General features: G+C 59.9%; 1 protein-coding gene across 2 annotated transcripts; it reads right to left on the reverse strand.

Moving 5' to 3' along the window:
- Positions 1-5,259: 5,259 nt before the first annotated feature.
- ARRDC2 (arrestin domain containing 2) lies at positions 5,260-16,911 on the reverse strand. Of its 2 annotated transcripts, none has more exons than XM_030033155.2 (8): positions 16,383-16,911; positions 9,050-9,116; positions 8,748-8,895; positions 8,305-8,407; positions 7,752-8,008; positions 7,245-7,404; positions 6,807-6,958; positions 5,260-6,716 (listed from the first exon to the last, which is right to left on the reverse strand). In XM_030033155.2, the coding sequence occupies exons 1-8, from the start codon at positions 16,645-16,647 to the stop codon at positions 6,663-6,665; spliced, it is 1,206 nt and encodes a 401-aa protein (XP_029889015.1). In that variant the 5' UTR covers positions 16,648-16,911; the 3' UTR covers positions 5,260-6,662. The 2 variants fall into 2 exon arrangements, with proteins under 2 accessions (XP_029889015.1, XP_029889014.1); XM_030033154.2 differs by lacking the exon at positions 16,383-16,911 and adding an exon at positions 10,800-11,113.
- Between the last annotated feature and the right edge of the window lie 505 nt (positions 16,912-17,416).

Here is a 17,416-nt window from a genome sequence, read left to right on the forward strand (position 1 = left end):
GAGCCAGGCGGCCGCCTCCACGCGCTTCCCCGGCTATCGGGTGATCTGGAAGGAAAGGACGCGGCGCCCTTATCGGCACACACACACATTCCCCTGCCCGCTTGGCAGCGGAGCCGTCCAGAGGTTTGCGGCGTAAACATATTTTGCTCAAGCGGGCAGCCGGGGGTTGAGCTAAGGATAGCTGGCTTGGTAGGAACCAGAGAAACCCCCAAAAATCCCATTTTTGCAGCAAATCCCCATCTGTGCATGCAGGGAAAGGGCTGATCCCGGAGCGAGCAACCAGCTGAGCTTTGCGGCAATAAACACAGGACCAAGAGCAATAGCCCCCCCGCCTTAAATCTGCTCTCCTGGTGTTTACTAGCTCTTTGCAAGCAGATTGACTTTCCCTCATTTTTTCACATACAAAACCGCCGGGAAAGCGGAGCAAACCGGCTTGGGGCCCCCCAGGACCGTTTAGTGGAGCCCCAGCCACCTCCAACCGGCTGGGACCCCCCCGGGCTATCGCTGTCTCCATCGCAGTGCCGGGATACGGTGGCATTTACACAGCTGCTTAACAGAAAAATCCCTCTCCCTGCTTCACATAAATCCTTGCATTTAAAAGTAATTGGGTGCAGGCTTGCTAACGAGGTCGGTAAATGGGGAGGGGGTTTAATTGCAAGCTCCTGGTGATGTATGGGTGTCTCTGCAAGCTGGCTCGGAGCCTTCCTTGCCTCTAAATTGGGTTTGGCTCAAGGTTTTTTTTTTCTGAAACCAGCTCAAAACTGCTGCTTCTTGCAGGGGTGGGGGGAAAAGGGGAAGAAAAAAGGAGCACAACCCGGTTTCTGGAGACTTTGAGATTGGGGAGCAGATGGGGGGGACCGGAGCCGTAGGGTTTGCCAGGGTTGCCCCCATTCAGGAGCTGCCCTGGGAGCGGGGCTGAGATGGTGGGGGACGGGGAGCAGCAGGGGTGACGGCCCCCCCGGTCCTTGCCTTTCGGCAGGGGACGGCTGTGTCCCCACCGGCACGCTCACGTCCTCCCCGGCGCCAGATGCCCCGCGCGAGCAAGGTTTTAGCTGCGGGGAGATGCGGTGGTCGGGGGCATGGGATGCCACCGCGCCGCGTTCCCCCGAGATGGGGCAGGGGACAGGCGCTCCGCACAGGACAGCGGTTTCCGCAGCGGCCGGGAGCGACGGCAAACGCGGTCGCGGTGGGGAGCGATGCTGGGAGCAAAGTCCCATCGCGCCACGTCCCTGGCACGGGGCACGGCCGTGTCACCCGTAAATCCCAGCCCGTGCCGGCGTGGGAGCCGTGCCGTGTCCCCAGCCGGGCCAGCGCCATCCCCACGGGCCCTGTTTGTGTGCCAACACATCACGCGCCGCCGCCCGATGACTCGAGGGGGGGTGAGGGTATTTTTTTAGTGTTGTTGTTTTTTTGAACAAAGCCAAAATATTTGCGTCCGCATGGGGATGGCTCTGGGTCCCAGTAGGAGAGGGGACACCCAGCTCGGTGGGGAGGGTCCCTGCTGGCACCCGGCGCCGGCAGCTCCATCCTCCTGCGCGGTCCCTGCTGTTTATACATAGACATGTTTGTGCGCGGCGCCCGGCTCCTTCCTTGCTCCCAAACAACTGGATAAAAGTCAAAAAGTCATAAAAATTTTCCATTGCCCAAGGGAGGGAGCGGTGACCGCGCGAGAGGCCGGGCAGCCTCACAGCGAGGGACCCCAAATGGGGGAGGTCGGCCCCACCAAAACAAGAGGTTGGGTTTGATATAGTGAATAAAGGCGGGGGTTTGATATAGTGAATAAAGGCGGGGGTTTGATATAGTGAATAAAGGCGGGGGTTTGCTCCCGGCAGCCTGCGGCATCAGCTGGCCCTGTGGCAAACCCGGCACCGGTAGCACCCGCCGCCGCCATCGGGGCTTGTGGGGTGTCTCGGTGAGCACCGTGATGCCCGTTCGCACCGGCACGATGCTGCCAGGGACAGGACACACGGCACACGCAACACGTCCATCCAGCTGCTCCAGACCCTGGTTTTTGGCATAAACCGACCCCGGTTTCTCTGCAGTCTTCCCCTGCACCCGGAGGGGCTCGCTGCCTGCACCGGCTCCGTCACTGCTCCGGGAAAAAGCTGTGATTCCTGTTGAGCCGGCATGGAAAGCCCCAGCACGGTGATGCGGGGACTTTGCCTGCGGTTTCCGTGGGTGGGAGCAGCTCCGGCAAACAGGCGGCTGAGTCAGCAGGCGGAGGACGGCCGCGATGCCGCCCCGGCATGTCGGGGTGCACGGCTGCTTCCCGGCGCCCCGGCAGAGCTCTGGCACTGCCACGTGAAGGGGGACCCTGGCGATGCTGCCAGGGTTAAGCTGTGCTGTTCGCAGCCCCGGTACTTTTGCAGTGCTGGAGGTCGGAGCAAAACCAAAGCGGGGGACCGAATGTGTGTCCCTGAGGGGCTCCAGGACCTGCTGGCGCAGCATGAGTCCCGTAATCTGCGGACAAGGAGGTCCCCGTGCTCCTGAGCACCCATCGACACCGACTCGCTGCTCCCCGGGGTGTGACCGTCCCGTCGGCTGCAAAGATGCTGAATCTGGATGGTGCATCGACCCTGTCCCCAGCACGGGGACTGAGCGGGGCATCCCCATTTGGGCAAAAAAAAAAAATCCAGATTTATCATCGCCGACCGCCCCTCCTGCAAAAAGACCAGCCCCTGGTGCTCCCGTGGCGGGTGTTCTAGGGGCGAGCTGCACCCTGCGGGGCTCAGCCCAGCTGGGATGGGGGAAGGCGGCTCTTGTTTTGGGAGCTGGACGGGTGCCCGGACCAGGAGGCAGCAGCCGTGCAGCTAATCCCTGGCCCTCGCAAGGCTGCGCCGGCGCCGGCACATTCTGTCCCTGCCAGCGCCGGGACGGCCACGAGCTTCGCGTGTCACCCTCCCCGCGGCATGGCCGCTCTGGCTGACCCCCCCCCCCAGAGGACAACGGCCTCGAGCGAAGGCCACGGTTCCGCCGTGCCGGGACTGAGCATCCTCCGGAGACGGGGGAGAGCTGGGGGAGAAGGAGCAGCCCCTGCAATGCGCTGCTGCCCCTGCTCTGAGCTGCAATGGGGGGGGGGGGGGGGGGGTCCCGGCACCCTGGCAGGGGAGGGAGGTCCCCAGCACCCCAGCGCCTGGGGTAGAGCGGTCCCACACGTTTTTGGGGCTGAAGGGCAAAAAGGAAAAGAGAGAGGGGCCGAGTGGGGTGGGAGTGGGGGGGGGGGGGTTGTTTCCATGCCCCTCAGAAGAAGCAGATTTTGCTGGGTGGTCTGGGAAGCATTTTCCAACACGCCGGGCCAAGAGCTATAAATACTCCCGGCACTGTAATTGCGTAACACACCTCCTGCCCGGCTTCGGGTCTCCGTGCCACGGCCGGCATCACCGCACGTGGCACGGGGCTGTCCGGGCTCAGCAGACCCCCAGGGAGACCCCACGTGCCCCAAATCCGCCCCCCCGGTGCCAATAAACAGGAGAACAGCTCGGGCTGTTCGGTAAGGACTTTGGAGCCGGGGAAGATAAACAGCGGAAGGTTGGTGGGAGCACCGGCGGCACTACCAGCGGTTGCGAAAGCACTGCCCCGGGTCGGGGGGGGGTCCGCGTCTCACCCCCAGCTCCGAATATCCAGACGAGGTATTTTTAGCCCCTCTGGGATTCAGGAGCGCAGCCCTTTGCTGGCAAGAGACCCAGACCGGCTGTGCCCCCTGCCTCGCTGCACTGCTGTCCGGCTATACGAGGGGAAAAACCTGGAGGCATTTGCAAGAATTTGTGCTGGAAAGATCCCTCCCACGTGGGGACCGGGAGCGGTGCCCACCGGCATTGGAATCCCCAGGCTGGCATAGCCTGTCCCGTGGCTGTCACCCTCCCGGCGTGACGTTCTTTCCCAGAAAATTACAGTGGGACGGACGGGGTGCTCGGCGGCTCGCCTCCCCCCCGCTCTGGCCTCGGGAATAAGCAGCCCCTTGTGCAGCTGGGGCAGATGATCAGGGTCTGACCAGCGGCCCCCGGCCGTCTGTGCCGCTCGGCGTTTGCCGGCATAGAATGGCTCCCTTGTGCCGTGCCGCGGCGTGGCGGAGGTTGGCTGCACGCTGGCCCCCCGGGGGGGGCTGATCACAGGGTTTCCTTCAGAGGCATCTTTAACGGGGGGGGGGTTTTGCAGCAGATCTGTGGTTCGTGCCCTCTCTGATGCCACCGAAAAGCCCCAGCGTGGCTAAACCGTGAGGCCACGCAGCACCGGCCGCCGCTACCGCGAGCGGTGGATCCGGGCACGCATCCTCCCGAACAAGGATGCAAACAAATTCCCTGCAAGGCCGGTTAATCCTCTTCCGAGGAAAATTACTCAGTGTGGCTGGGGATGCCAAAGAAAAAAAATCAGATTTGAATAAAGGTTGCACGAGCACCAGGTTCTTGCAGGCGAATGCGGGGACGAGTTATCTCGCTGGGCTGCGGCCAAGCGCCTGGCCCACCACAGAAGCACGTGCTCCGACACAGCCGCGGCGCTGAGCAGCTCAGCAAACAACAACAAAAAAAAAAAAAAGGGGGGGGGGGGGAGGGAAAAAAAAAAATCACATTCCAGTGGCAATATTTTTAAACAGCACAGTCTGTGGAAGACATAACTTAAGCCCTGACTCAAGCCTTGCTTTGCCCGTGCCAAGATTTGCTGTGCTCAGCAGAGATGTGGAGCACAGAAATGCTGTTAAAAACCCAAATCCCAACCCAAGGAAGCAGGTGAAGGAGCCTCCCTGCTCTTCCTGCACGGCAGCAGCCGTTCCCAGCCGGCACAGCGTGAGGCTGATCCCAACCCTTCTTGGGAATGACCGAGCCACCGCGGGAGCGTCCCGGTTCCCAGTTGGACCTGCCGGGTCCCTGCCAGGCATGTCTGTCCTCCGACAGCCCAGACACAAATAGGAAGCGAGCGTGGAAAAATACAACGGGATCGCTTGCAGCCCTGCTAAATCGGTGACGGGAAAAGGGCCAAACCTGTACGGAGGTGGAGGAGCCGGAGGCACGGCATGGAGCACTGCTCTCGGCACTCACCGGGGGAGCCTGACATCCAGGCAGGGCAGCGGGGCTCCGAGCACAGGGGATCAATCCAGTTAATCCCAGTGTAGAGCGAGATCTGGGCGCAGGGTGGAGCTGGGTGCCCGCAGGGCGATTGAAGCGAGGGGAGGGATCACTCCCGCTCCCGCCAGCCACATGAGCTGCACGGCTCCAGGCAATGGGAAGGAGAAAGAGAGCAACAGAAAAATATCCAAGCAACATCTGGGTTTAAAGAATTTATTTCAAACAAAAAATTCCCCAACAAAAAGTCGTACAAAAAGAATAGAGACAAGAGTGGTCATTACAAAAGTGTTCACAGATACAAAAAAAAAAAAAAAAAAAAAAAATCATCTGAGCAATCCCCAGCGAGCAGAGCGCGGCCCCAGCACAGAGGCTAAGGCACGCTTGGCTTTGGTTGTGCGTGGGGAAGCGAGCAGCCTCGCGGGCAGGATTGTCTCAGTGAGGGAATGCAAAGGTCCTCAGCACCCAAACTCTGCTCAGGTCATGCCGGAGTGAGCGGGGTCGGCTCCTGGCACCTATGCTCGAGCGGTCCTTGCTCCAACACCCGGCTCACCGGTTCCCACACTGGTGGGCACAGGTTGCTGCTGTGTCCTCACCGCGCCGGGGCCACCGACCCCTCTACGGGCACAGGATCAAGCCTGTCCTGAGCAGGACTTTTGGCCCTGAAGGACTCATTTCAACTCCACATCTCCCATCAGCTTTTGTGGCTGCCACCAGTCTCGGACCGGGCTTCCTTCTCATCCCCTTGGCCACCAGGGAGATGCCAGAGCCACACAGCTCCAACACCGCCGTGGTGGTACAACCGCAGTTTGGGGGTTGGTTTCAGCCCCGTCACGGGGGAGGCATCAGCACGTTGCGCGGGTTTGGTGCCGACACACAGGAACCAGCTCTCCTGTTCTTGGTAAACGGCACCAAAACGCTGCCACAGATCGTAAATTCATCCCCCAAGTCCTCTGCCCTGGTAACAGCCCATGGAAGCCTTTACGGTTTTGGTAGACTAGCTCAAACCATTCCCCCTGCAGGCATCACCAGGCTTGTGGCAAAGATTATCAGCAGCGGACAAAGTCTCTGCTTCATCTGGCCAGAAAAGGCCTTTTACTTTGTTAGGGAACCGCAATCCTGGTGAGCTACTGCAGGAGAAGGGCTGCACCTGCATCACCACGGGACTCGAATCTGAGCAACATGAAAATATTTGCTAGTAATCCTGAGAAACACCTCCAAGCTCCTGTTTTCCATGACAGGATTTGCCAGAGTACGGCCACTGCAGGCAAGGGGAGAGCAAATATCCCCGCTTTGAACCCCCAAATCCTGGGGCAGTTATTAACCCTCCGCATCCTGCCCAACTATACACGGAGCCGCTCCACGCCGCGGGGTCTCACGTGTTCTCCTACCACGGGCGAGTCCACAACACCACGCTTGATGTCGGTCCGTGGGACAGTCACGACAAGAGGAGTTGAGGGCAGTGAGCGGGGCTGGGGTCTCAGCGCTGCAGGAGCTCCGGTCTCATGGCCACCGCATACCCATTTCCAGACCGAAGTGCTGCAAGGGTGCAAGCTTTCATCCCAAGGGATCACCACGCTGTCAACGGCATCCGATGCGCTTCTCTCAACAGGTCATGCAGCGCGGACGGATGCTGTCTGAAGGGGGGTTTGGATCAATCTGCAAAACCAAGTTTAGAGTCAAAACCCTCGGCAGTGGGTACATCCCAGCCCCCTCCACCAGCCCTCCCAGCCCAGGGGGATTTGTTACCTCCGAATACAGCGGAGGTGGTCGGAAACGGAACTCCTGGATGTAGGCGAAGAAGGGACCTTCCAGGATGCCGCCAAGTTCGCTGCGGCACGGCGGAGCCAGGCTCTGCTCGGCCTCCGGGCTGGACACTACTGCCGAGTATTCAGGGGGAGCTGAAGAGAGGAGAGAACCATCAGGGAATAGGAAACACTCTCCATTAATGGGAGGCATGCAGGTAAAAGGGCTTCAAATCCACTATTTTCCCAAACCCTCCCAGTTCCCTGGGGAAGGAACCCAGGAGATGCAGGACCCCAACCAAAAAATTAAGTAAAAAAGCAAAAGCTGGTCCTGGAGCAAGAGGCACGGTTGAGAACTTGCTCTGACCCTCGCTCTCCAGAGCGGGTTGACCAGGGGGGTTTGCAGCACCCACACAGATCCCGGGGAGAGGGAGACGCTCACCCTCTGGCTGCTCCGGGATGGTGCTCAGCCAGTCCAGGTTGACGCTGTACTGGCTACTGACGCTGGATGTGCGGCTCCCGAACGGATGCAGCGGGATCGTTCCGATGACAAGCGGCAGTTCAAGGAGCAGCTTGGATGTCCCAGGAATATCCACACAAACCTGCAGAGACAGGAGACAGCAGGGAAGCTTAGCTGTTGGTGTTTTCCCAGTCCGGAGGGACAGATATCTCCCCAGAGCACTGGCTCGAGCTGGCCAAGAGGGAATTCTTGCAGCAGGCTGCAAAGGGAGATGCAAACGCTCCTGCACGAGCCCTTGTGCTGTGCACGAGGGGCAACGGGGAGAGCACGCAACGGGGTAATGGGGAGAACCCAAGACCTCATACAAATCACCAGCCCCCAAATCTCTGCACCGGCCCAAAGCGGGCACAATGAGCACGGCTCTGGTGAGAAGGGGAAGGCTCAACGCTGAGCTGAGCCGCCTGCAATGCTCCCCGCGAGGTCCCTCACCTTCAGGGAGTATTCCACCTGGATGATGCGGCACTGGAGGATGGACGGACCCACCGGTGGGATCTTCAGCGCCCGCCCGTGCCACACTTCCCGCTTTCCTGCTGCAATGGAGTCACCGACGATGCTGGTCACCACTGACTTCTTCTGCTTCTTGGTGCCTCGAGCGATGAAGGTCTGAGTCTGGATGATGGCCGCCTTGGGCACCACCGCTCGGCTTGTGCAGTTGTCGATCTCGGCAAAGATAGGGATGACCTCACCTACCAAAACAGACGCACACGTTGGAGGAAGGGAGATGGAGCCGGCTCCTGCCTCAAGGAATTCCTGCATAGGATCACCAAGAGTTGGTCATGCTATCTGGCACTGCAGGCACAAGGTTTAATCTAGCAGAAGCCTGTCCCGAGGAGGCTGCCCACATCAGGCGCACACACTGAAGCTCTCTGACTGATTTCGTGCCAAAAGTCAAGAGCCCAGCTCACGGTGACCCCAAAACCCCTCCCGCCAGGGTCTACCCCAGGGCCCGCAGAGGTTCGAGGGCACCAGCACATCGTCTCACCGGGGGTGTAGCCTTTTCGGTCAATCTTGGCAGTCACAGAAACCTGGCCACGATTGCAGTACCAGGCACGAGCAAGTTTCTCCTTAGCACCTGCCTGGGGAGCCTGGAGAAAGGGAAATATTTAGGCTATTGGGTAAGAAAGGATGAAACTCAAAGCAAGCGCCTCCCTGGCGCTGAGAACCTGCCGGGGAGCATCAGCAACTTCTTAGGTATCTGATGCAAGATGCTGTTGCAATGCATTAAAGTTTCCAAGAACTAAGAGACTACAGATGGCCTCTACCCAGTTCAGGTAATGCTGGAGGGCACAAGTTACAGGGGGGCTAATATTCCCTCTGGAAATCAGGCCAACATTGTAATGCCAGAGGGGAGCCAGACACCTTCCCCGTGGGCTTCCCGGGAAGTTTTGGATGCCACAGCCCCGAGGTGGAGCAAGGGGAGCTCACCAGCAGTGCAGGCGTGTTGATGTCGATGGGTTCAATCACAGTGAACTCCTTCTTCACTTTCTTCACTGTCGACCAGGGTCTGTGCAGTTTGGCTTTCACCCAGTAGCGCACGCTGCCGTGCTTTCCCTCGAAGGAGGTAGCCAGGGTCCTGTCCGTAAGCAACGAGCAATTTAGAATGGCTTTGCTGAAAGAATCTCATTTTTGAAGTGCCCTGTCCCCACTCCCAGGACCTGTGTCACGCACCAAGCGGCTCCTAACCCCCTTTGCATTAAGGCAACAACAACAAAAAAATGTCAACTTACTCGGGGAGCTGGAAGGTGAAGGGGAACTCGTGCCTTCCTGCCTGCAGGACGGTGACCTCACCATTGTCTGTGGGCAAAACAGATTTAAGACTATTATCTCTCTCCTGCAGAACTTCCTCCCTGGGCAAATCAGTGGCAGAGACGTACAGTACACAGCAAAAGAGCAGCACAACGGCACAGGAATATTTCTGCCGGGGTTTAACTGCAGCAGCACTACCACAGCTGTGACACGAGAGCCGGGCATGTCCCGTGGGTGCCGGGCACTGTCTGCTTTCCACGTGTCTCCAGGCACGCACAACGCAGGGGCACGTCCTCGGAGAGCTGGGCAGCTTCCCCAGGTGGGCTCACTTCATCCTGCAGCCACCCTGCACTGTGGCTTCGGAGCGAGAGCCCAGAAGTGCCTGGCCAAGCCAGGAGCAGCTCTGGGGGGGCTGCCAGCCAAGCCCCCTGTGCCCCCCAAGGTTTGCACCCCCATTCTGCCTGCATTGCACAGAGCAGCTAGGGTTGGAAGGGACCTCTGGGGACCAGCCAGTCCAACCCCCCCCCCCCCCCACCCCCGGCTCAAAGCAAGCTCCTGAACCTCCGCAGGAGTTTTCCAACGTTGCTTCCCTGCCAGAGAGCACCCACAGCAAAAGGGGGAGTCTTGTGTGAGGCCAGTCCCTAACTGGGGTGCCCTGCAGAGCAGCAGGGTCTGGCTGCACACCCCAGGACCCCGGCGTACACTCAGCATTTGAGGCGTCTGCGGAGGACCCACGCACCCCGTCCCCAGAGTGCCCAGACCCTAAGGCTCCCCACGCACCCAGATTTCAGCTGGTTGGGGTGTCGTGCACCCAGCAACTGGGGTGTCCCAAGGCACCCAGATTTCAGCTGGTTGGGGCGTCATGCACCCAGCAGCCGGGGTGTCCCAAGGCACCCAGATTTTAGCTGGCTGGGGTGTCATGCACCCAGCAGCCAGGGTATCCCAAGGCACCCAGATTTCAGCTGGCTGGGGTGTCGTGCACCCAGCAGCCGGGGTGTCCCAAGGCACCCAGATTTTAGCTGGTTGGGGTGTCTGGAGCACCCAGCAGTCAGGCTGTCCCAAGGCACCCAGATTTTAGCTGGCTGGGGTGTCGTGCACCCAGATTTCAGCTGGTTAGGGCGTCGTGCACTCAGCAGCCGGGCTGTCCCAAGGCACCCAGATTTCAGCTGGCTGGGGTGTCTGGAGCACCCAACAGCCAGGCTGTCCCAAGGCACCCAGATTTTAGCTGGCTAGGGTGTCGTGCACCCAGATTTCAGCTGGCTGGGGTGTTGTGCACCCAGCAGCCGGGCTGTCCCAAGGCACCCAGATTTCAGCTGGCTGGGGTGTCGTGCACCCAGCAGCCGGGCTGTCCCAAGGCAGCCAGATTTTAGCTGGCTGGGGTGTCGTGCACCCAGATTTTAGCTGGCTGGGGTGCCATGCACCCAGCGGCCGGGCTGTCCCAAGGCACCCAGATTTTACCTGGCTGGGGTGTCGTGCACCCAGCAGCCAGGGTATCCCAAGGCACCCAGATTTCAGCTGGTTGGGGTGTCTGGAGCACCCAACAGCCAGGCTGTCCCAAGGCACCCAGATTTCAGCTGGCTGGGGCGTCTGGAGCACCCAGCAGCACCCCAGGCTGCCCCACACCCCCCGTTATTTCAGCCCCCGGGGGTCTCCGGTGCACCCCCGCTCTCGGAGCCGAGCGGCACAGGGGAGCACCCCGCGGGCGGGCGGGCGGGCGGGTGTCTGCCGTACCTGGGGGTGCCAGCAAGGTGTCGCGGTGGCTGAGAAACTCCACCTGGTCGCTGTAGCTCTGCGTGTAAGCGGTGCTGGAACGGGCGCTGCGAGACTCGGTCCAGTGAACGCGGGCGGCGCCCATCGCCCGCAGCCTCAGGGCTCCGAGCCGCGCCGCCGCCGCCAGCTCCAGCACCACGCGGCCCGAGACCGCCTGCCCGGGGCTAAAAGCCACCGGGTCGTCCCCTTCCGTAGCCTCCAGGACGATGAAGAACCGTTTAAGGCGTTCGAAGATCATGGCGACAAGCCTTTCGCCGCTGCCCTGCCGCCGCCGCCCACCGCCGCGCTTTAAGTCCGCGGCGCGCCCCGGGGGCGGCCCCGGTGGGGCGGGACGGGCCGGGCCGGGGCGGCCCCGGCGGGGCCCTGCAAAACAAGGCAGAGAGCATGTGCGGGCCCGCTCCGCCTCTTCCCGGCTCCGGGGGCTGCGGGCGTGGGCCTCCCGGGGCGGCTGGGGGGCGTGGGGGCTGGCCCCGCGGGGGTCCGGGCTCGGCGGGGGTCCCGTCCCAGCGGGGGTCCCGTCCCACCGTGGGTCCAGTCCCAGCGTGGGTCCTGTCCCAGCATGGGTCCAGTCCCACCATGGATCCCATGCCAGCGTGGGTCCCGTCCCAGTGTGGGTCCCGTCCCAGCATGGGTTCCATCCCAGCATGGGTCCAGTCCCACCATGGGTCCCATGCCAGCGTGGGTCCCGTCCCAGTGTGGGTCCCGTCCCAGCATGGGTTCCATCCCAGCATGGGTCCCATCCCAGCGTGGGTCCAGTCCCAGCATGGGTCCTGTCACAGTATGGATCCAGTCCCACCATGGATCCCATGCCAGCGTGGGTCCCATGCCACCGTAGGTCCCGTCCCAGCGTGGGTCCTGTCCCAGCATGGGTTCCGTCCCAGCATGGGTCCAGTCCCAGCGTGGGTCCCGTCCCAGCATGGGTTCCGTCCCAGCATGGGTCCAGTCCCAGCGTGGGTCCTGTCCCAGCATGGGTCCAGTCCCAGCGTGGGTTCTGTCACAGTAGGGATCCAGTCCCACCACGGATCCCATCCCAGCCTGGGTCCTGTCCCACCATGGGTCCTGTCCCAGCATGGGTCCCGTCCCACCATGGGTCCCGTCCCAGCGTGGGTCCTGTCCCAGCATGGGTCCAGTCCCAGCATGGATCCCATGCCAGCATGGGTCCCACGCCAGCGTGGGTTCCGTCCCACCTTGGATCCCATACTAGCATGGGTCCCATCCCAGTGTGGGTTCCATCCCAGCGTTGGTCCCATCCCAGCGTGTGTCCCATCCCAGCATGCATCCCATGCTAGCATGGGTCCCATCCCAGCATGGGTCCCCAGCTCCTCCAGCTGCCCCGCGACCCTGATGCCACCACCGAGACATCCCAAGGGGCGTCAGCCCACGGGAAGGTGGTCTGGGAGTGGGACAGTTCACGGGGCTGAGCACTTCCAGCCCTGCCGTGGATAACCCCCTGCCTGCTGCGGTGTTGCTCGGTGCCCCCCCAAAACCCCCTCCAGCTCCCATCCTGCAGTCCCATCCCATCTACAGCCTCGGCACCGGCCAGAGAATCCCCGTTCCCAGGGTCACAGCCAGCGGCTGTGCCAGGGGGATTTCTCTCTCGGAGCAGCAGCCCCTTTGGTTTCAGTTCCCGCAGGCGAGGGCCGCACGCGGATCCACGTCCTTCCTTTCCCAAGAGCCGTTCCCAGGGGTCGGAACAGGCTGCAACTGGATCTGGGCTCCTCGCGCGGTGTGGCCAGGCCAACTGGCGACGAAGGGAAAACTGGTCTGGGACATCGCTTCGCTTATTTCTAAGAAATCAAGAACTGGCTCCCATTCAGCTTGTGCAATTACAGAGTGAGCAATACATCTTCCCTGCGCTTTTTAACTAGGCGAGCGCTGGTTTTCTACCGGCTCATACTGGGGTTTGTGTGATGCCGCTCCAAAACCCAGCGACAAATTACACCTGCATAGGCAGGCACGGCGTGGGGACTTGCTCTGTCGGCAGCATCTGCTGCTGCCAGTACTCAGCCGGGGTAAAAGCATGAAAACTGGGAACTGGTGATTCTCAGGGCGGACATCACCATTAGCAGCGCCTCGAGATGTTGTAAAAAGGAGGAGAAAGGGGTCTATGCCCCCCCCCAAAGGGTTAATCAGCTTTAGAAACTTCCACTTTAGTCATGGTTGTCACATTTGCAGAGCACCAGAGCTCTCCACCCCGGGCATGGGCTGGGGATAAGACAAAACAGGCATTAAAAATGTTACTCAGCATTTGGCCACCAAAGTTTTGAGGATTTTTGAGTTGCTCCCAGCCATGCTGGGCAGGACCTGCTGTGCTGAATTGGGTTGATCTCAGCCACTGAAAATGAGCTGGGCTGAAGCCTTGCAAAGCTTTAGCTGTCTCCAAAGCCTAACTGGAATTGTCTCTCTCCCTCCCCAAGGGAAGGGGACCGTGTTTTATTTTATGTGCACGACCATTTGCTGCCACGAGCAAACATGAATCATAGCAAACGCTGTAAACGGAGCCCAACAGCAATGGGAGAGGGAAAGAAGGAAGAAAGGCACGTCACAGCATGAGTTAACGGGTGACGCCAGCTCTGGGAAGGTGCCTGGTGTCCCCGTTGCGATGCACGGTGACATTAGGGGTGGTGGGGGCTCTCGAGAGGGGTGGGAGCCTCGGCCGGGCCAAGGCAGCTCCATCCCGCGCATGGCACCTTCCTCCTCCCGCCCGTCGGCACGCAGCCCTCAGCCCGTGACTCAGCCTTCGCCCACGGGATGAGAATCTCTGCAAACCTCCCTCCCAGCGTCAGCCGCACGAGATGTCCACGGCTACCCCTCGTTGCCTCCACGTGGGGTGCGAAGCCCCTCTCTCACCTCTTTGGGACCCCAGCGTCGGGAGAGGGTCTCTCCTCTCTCCTGGGATCTCCAGGTGCAGGGGCTGTGGGACCACAGCCAAGGGCTTTCCATTCAGGAATGCTCCTGGGTGCCCAAACCCAACTAAAACCCAGGCCAGGCTCGGTGGAGGGAAGATCTCCAACTCTTCAGCCCCACCTAGAGTCTGGCCAGGCTTAAGCCGGTCCCAACAGGAGCTGACACCCCTGCCCGGCTCCGAAGGGGCTTCTCCATCCCTGACCCGCTGCTGGGACCCGGTGGCTTCTCCCCACTGACCCTGGAGCCACACAAGGGTCCCCGGGAAGCCAGAGAGAGGGGGATGCAGGAGGTAAAAAGGCGAGTCAGCAGCTCTACCCTGACCCAATGCGGGGACAAGACAGGACAACGCAGAGCCTTGCACAAGCGCACGCTCCCGGCTTGAGGAATAAGCTCCGTCCTTGCCGGATTTGCGAGTGTTGCGTATGTAGGAGGATTAAGGTGCTGATCAAGGGCCGCCCCACAACGGAACAAGCGCCCTGATGTGCTCTTAGCCCAAGTGCCGTAACTCTCCTGGATGTCTCCAGGAAAATAAAACGGCTTGCTTTGCCTCTCAGCGGGGCAGGACCTACACCTCTGGGAAGTGCTGCAGGACCCCCGGACAGAAGGGATCACTGCACAAAAAGCATTTATGTTTCCTAGGGCTCTCTCACATCACCTCATGCAGAAGAGTCCAGGGCCTTCATAGCCTTGCCTTTGCCCATTAAACCCCTAGCTTGTCCTCTCTTCCTGCTCCCTATCTAAGATGATTACACAATATACATTTAATGGCCCTGCCACTGTCTGAACGTCCTTCTTTAACCCTTTTTCTTGTCCCACAGCGCAGCAACCTGGTGCCAGCGCTTACCACCCTGCCAGGAAACTGCAGATAAACTCAAGCTCAGGGGAGAGCAGAAGGGAGGGCTCTTATCTCTGCCTAGCTTCCCTCCTCTGCACTGCCTTGTTACCATGACAAAACCTGCATTTTTTAAACACCACGCAGACACAGTTGATCTCATCGAGAAGCAACAAGAAGGGAGCAGTCACAGGGACCTTCCGATGATGGCACATTTTCAGCAGCTTCTCGCCAGCTGACATCAGGAAGGTCCTCACGCTGCCGTTGGGGACGGTGGGGCAGAGCAGGACCCAGCGGGATCCGAAGGAAGCAATTTTGGCTGCGGAACAGCGCTTCTCCGCAGCCCACAGCCTTCACTCCCTTAAAATGCTCCTGCGATCACGTGCCCGCGTCCCTCTCACAAAGCAGAAAAGGAATCCGCGTATCGACAGAGACAATAAAATCCCAGCCCACAAGTTCTGGCGAGGCTCTCTGCTCCCCAAGGAGCCCAGTTCAACTCGCCCCGTGCTGTAGGCGAGGGCCAGAAACCATCAGCTCCAAGCTACAGGAGTGCAGGGTGCTGGCGAGGCCGAGCAGCTCGTGCAATTCCTCCAGCCCCTGGCCAAGCGCCCTTCTCCAGATGGCTCCAGGGGCTTCTATCATACACAATCCCAGCAGCAAAATCCAAACATGCTCGCAGCAGCTTGTGGCTTCCCTACAGACATTCACTGCGGGGATAATGGGGAATAAAACTCACCCTGTAACCTTATAGCTAATGCGGACACCGTCCAACCACTGCAGTGACCAAACGCTCAGGACCTTCTCTGCTGGAGTTCAGGTCAAGGGCTTCTCCCATGTCCTTAATTGTAATCGGGGCACTTAGCACAGTTGCAGCTGCAAAGGGGCCATCCTCAGCCGCAGAACGGAAGAGCCACTGCCAAAAGACAGAAACTCCAGAGTAATGCAGGTGTTTGGAGCAGATGACAAGGTACAGTCATCCAGAAATTGAGAAAATGACCCCCTAGTGCAGTCCAGAGACAAGAACATCTCCAGGAAGGCAGCTCACGTCCTCTTTCCATCACTCCAGTTTCTTCCTGCAACCTCTACATTTGCCAGCTAGGGCTGGCACCACTTTCTGGGTTGCACTTGGCCACTGACACAATTAAATGCCCTCAGCATGAGTGAAGTCCTACGGCCATCTCCAGTGCTGGGCGGCCCATAGCACTGTCACGGGCAATAACAAGGCCATCAGAAGCAGGGAAAAGGGAAAAAAAAAAGCCACAGAGCCATGACTGTAACACTCGTTGGAGGGGAGGGTAAAAGACATGCACTTTCATAAGAAAAGACAGAGTTAATGAGCAGATGGACAGCTGAGATGTCCCGTGTCCCTCTGCTCCGGATCATTTCATCCCAACCACACAAAGAATTCAAGTGGCTTGTCCTCTTGCAGTAGATCTAAGCAACCTGACAGCTGGGCATGCGGCCCCAGCATCAGGAAACTGAAAACAAATATTTGCTGAACTACTAAGTGCTCTTTCCACACTTGCGAACAGACACTTCTATTTGCACTTCCCTGTGCAAACAGAACAAAAGCCACAACTCTTTTCGTGCTCACCAGCTCCGAGTTTGCAGGCAGCCTCCTAGAAACCAGCAGCAGAGAAACCATCGGCAAAGGTGAGAAAGAGGGTGTCCAAGAGGGACAACCCTGCTTGGGTTGGCAAGCACCCATCGGGGCAGAGGTTCACCCGGAGGGGATGCCTGCAGCCCGAGGGGGTCCCAAGCCAAGGCCCTGGAGCAGAGAATTACCCCCATACCTCCAGCCTTACCGGGGATGAGCTGGCAGCGGCGGTACAGGAAGGTCTGGTAGGCTGTGTAGTCATGGTAGACGGTGTTGAGCCCCACGCTGCGGCTCTCCAGCCAGTGCGTGACGGCGCGTCCGCGAGCGCACACCTCCAGCGCCCGTAGCCGCAGCGTGCCGCGTAGCTCCAGCTGCACCCGGCCGTGCAGCAGCTCCCCGCTGCCGTAGGCGCCCCACACTTGTCCGTCCTCCAGCTCCACCGCCAAGCTCCGTATGCGCCCCGGGGGCTGCATCGCTGCCGGCCCTGCTTATACGGCAGCTGCAGGAGGCTGGTCCCCACCTTGGGACAGGCAGCTGGGCAGCCCTCCAGGGAGGGGAGGAAAGAGCAAAGGCTACACCGAGATCCCCTGATTTATCCCTGCTCCTAACTGGCCCAACCCTGCAGGCCTAATCTTCCCCAGGTTTGGACCGAGACCCTGTTTTGCAGTGATGTTTTAGCGTTGACCTCATGCGCGAGGCCGATGCCGGGCCGAGGATGGGGCCGCGGAGGCGAGTGACGTGTTTTTAAACTGATCGAGAAATAACGTGACTTCATCTTATCTCTGAGTCACAGACACTGCCGACGTGCAACTGGTACGTGCCGGTGCCTCCATCGGCAGGGAGGGGTGTCACGCACCACCAACCGTGCTGGCAGATTTCACATAGCTGGGGGAATCAAAGAAAGGCTGTTTGGCCTTCCCGGTTCAGGCATTCCTGGGGCATTGCTGGAAGGGGTGGGAGAGGAGCTCAGAAAGCAAAGACCCTTACCCCAAAAGCCAGTTGTACTTTCTGTATCTGAAGTTGCATCAAAATCCACATGAAAAAGAAAGTGAGCAACCACAGGGTCCTCCCAGCAACAGCTCCCCAGCCAGCTGGTTCCACCAAAAGGGTGATGTTCACCATTTATCCCCAGTGAACCCTGGCTGCTTCTGCAGTAGCACAGGTGGCAATGCCACTTCAGGGTCACATAAAAGTGATGAGGCAGACTGCTAGCAGATGCAAGTCCCTGTTACTACACCAAAT

This window comes from Aquila chrysaetos, chromosome 12, assembly GCF_900496995.4.
Source record: "Aquila chrysaetos chrysaetos chromosome 12, bAquChr1.4, whole genome shotgun sequence".
In the NCBI taxonomy this organism is placed as follows: domain Eukaryota; kingdom Metazoa; phylum Chordata; class Aves; order Accipitriformes; family Accipitridae; genus Aquila; species Aquila chrysaetos.

Coding starts and splice junctions, on each gene's coding strand:
- ARRDC2 (XM_030033154.2), bottom strand. CDS start 11,076: ATGATCTTCGAACGCCTTAAACGGTTCTTCATCGTCCTGGAGGCTACG. Junction 9,117..10,799: donor CACCTTGCTGGCACCCCCAG/GTACGGCAGACA, acceptor TTTTGCCCACAG/ACAATGGTGAGGTCACCGTC. Junction 8,408..8,747: donor TCAACACGCCTGCACTGCTG/GTGAGCTCCCCT, acceptor CCCTTTCTCCAG/GCTCCCCAGGCAGGTGCTAA.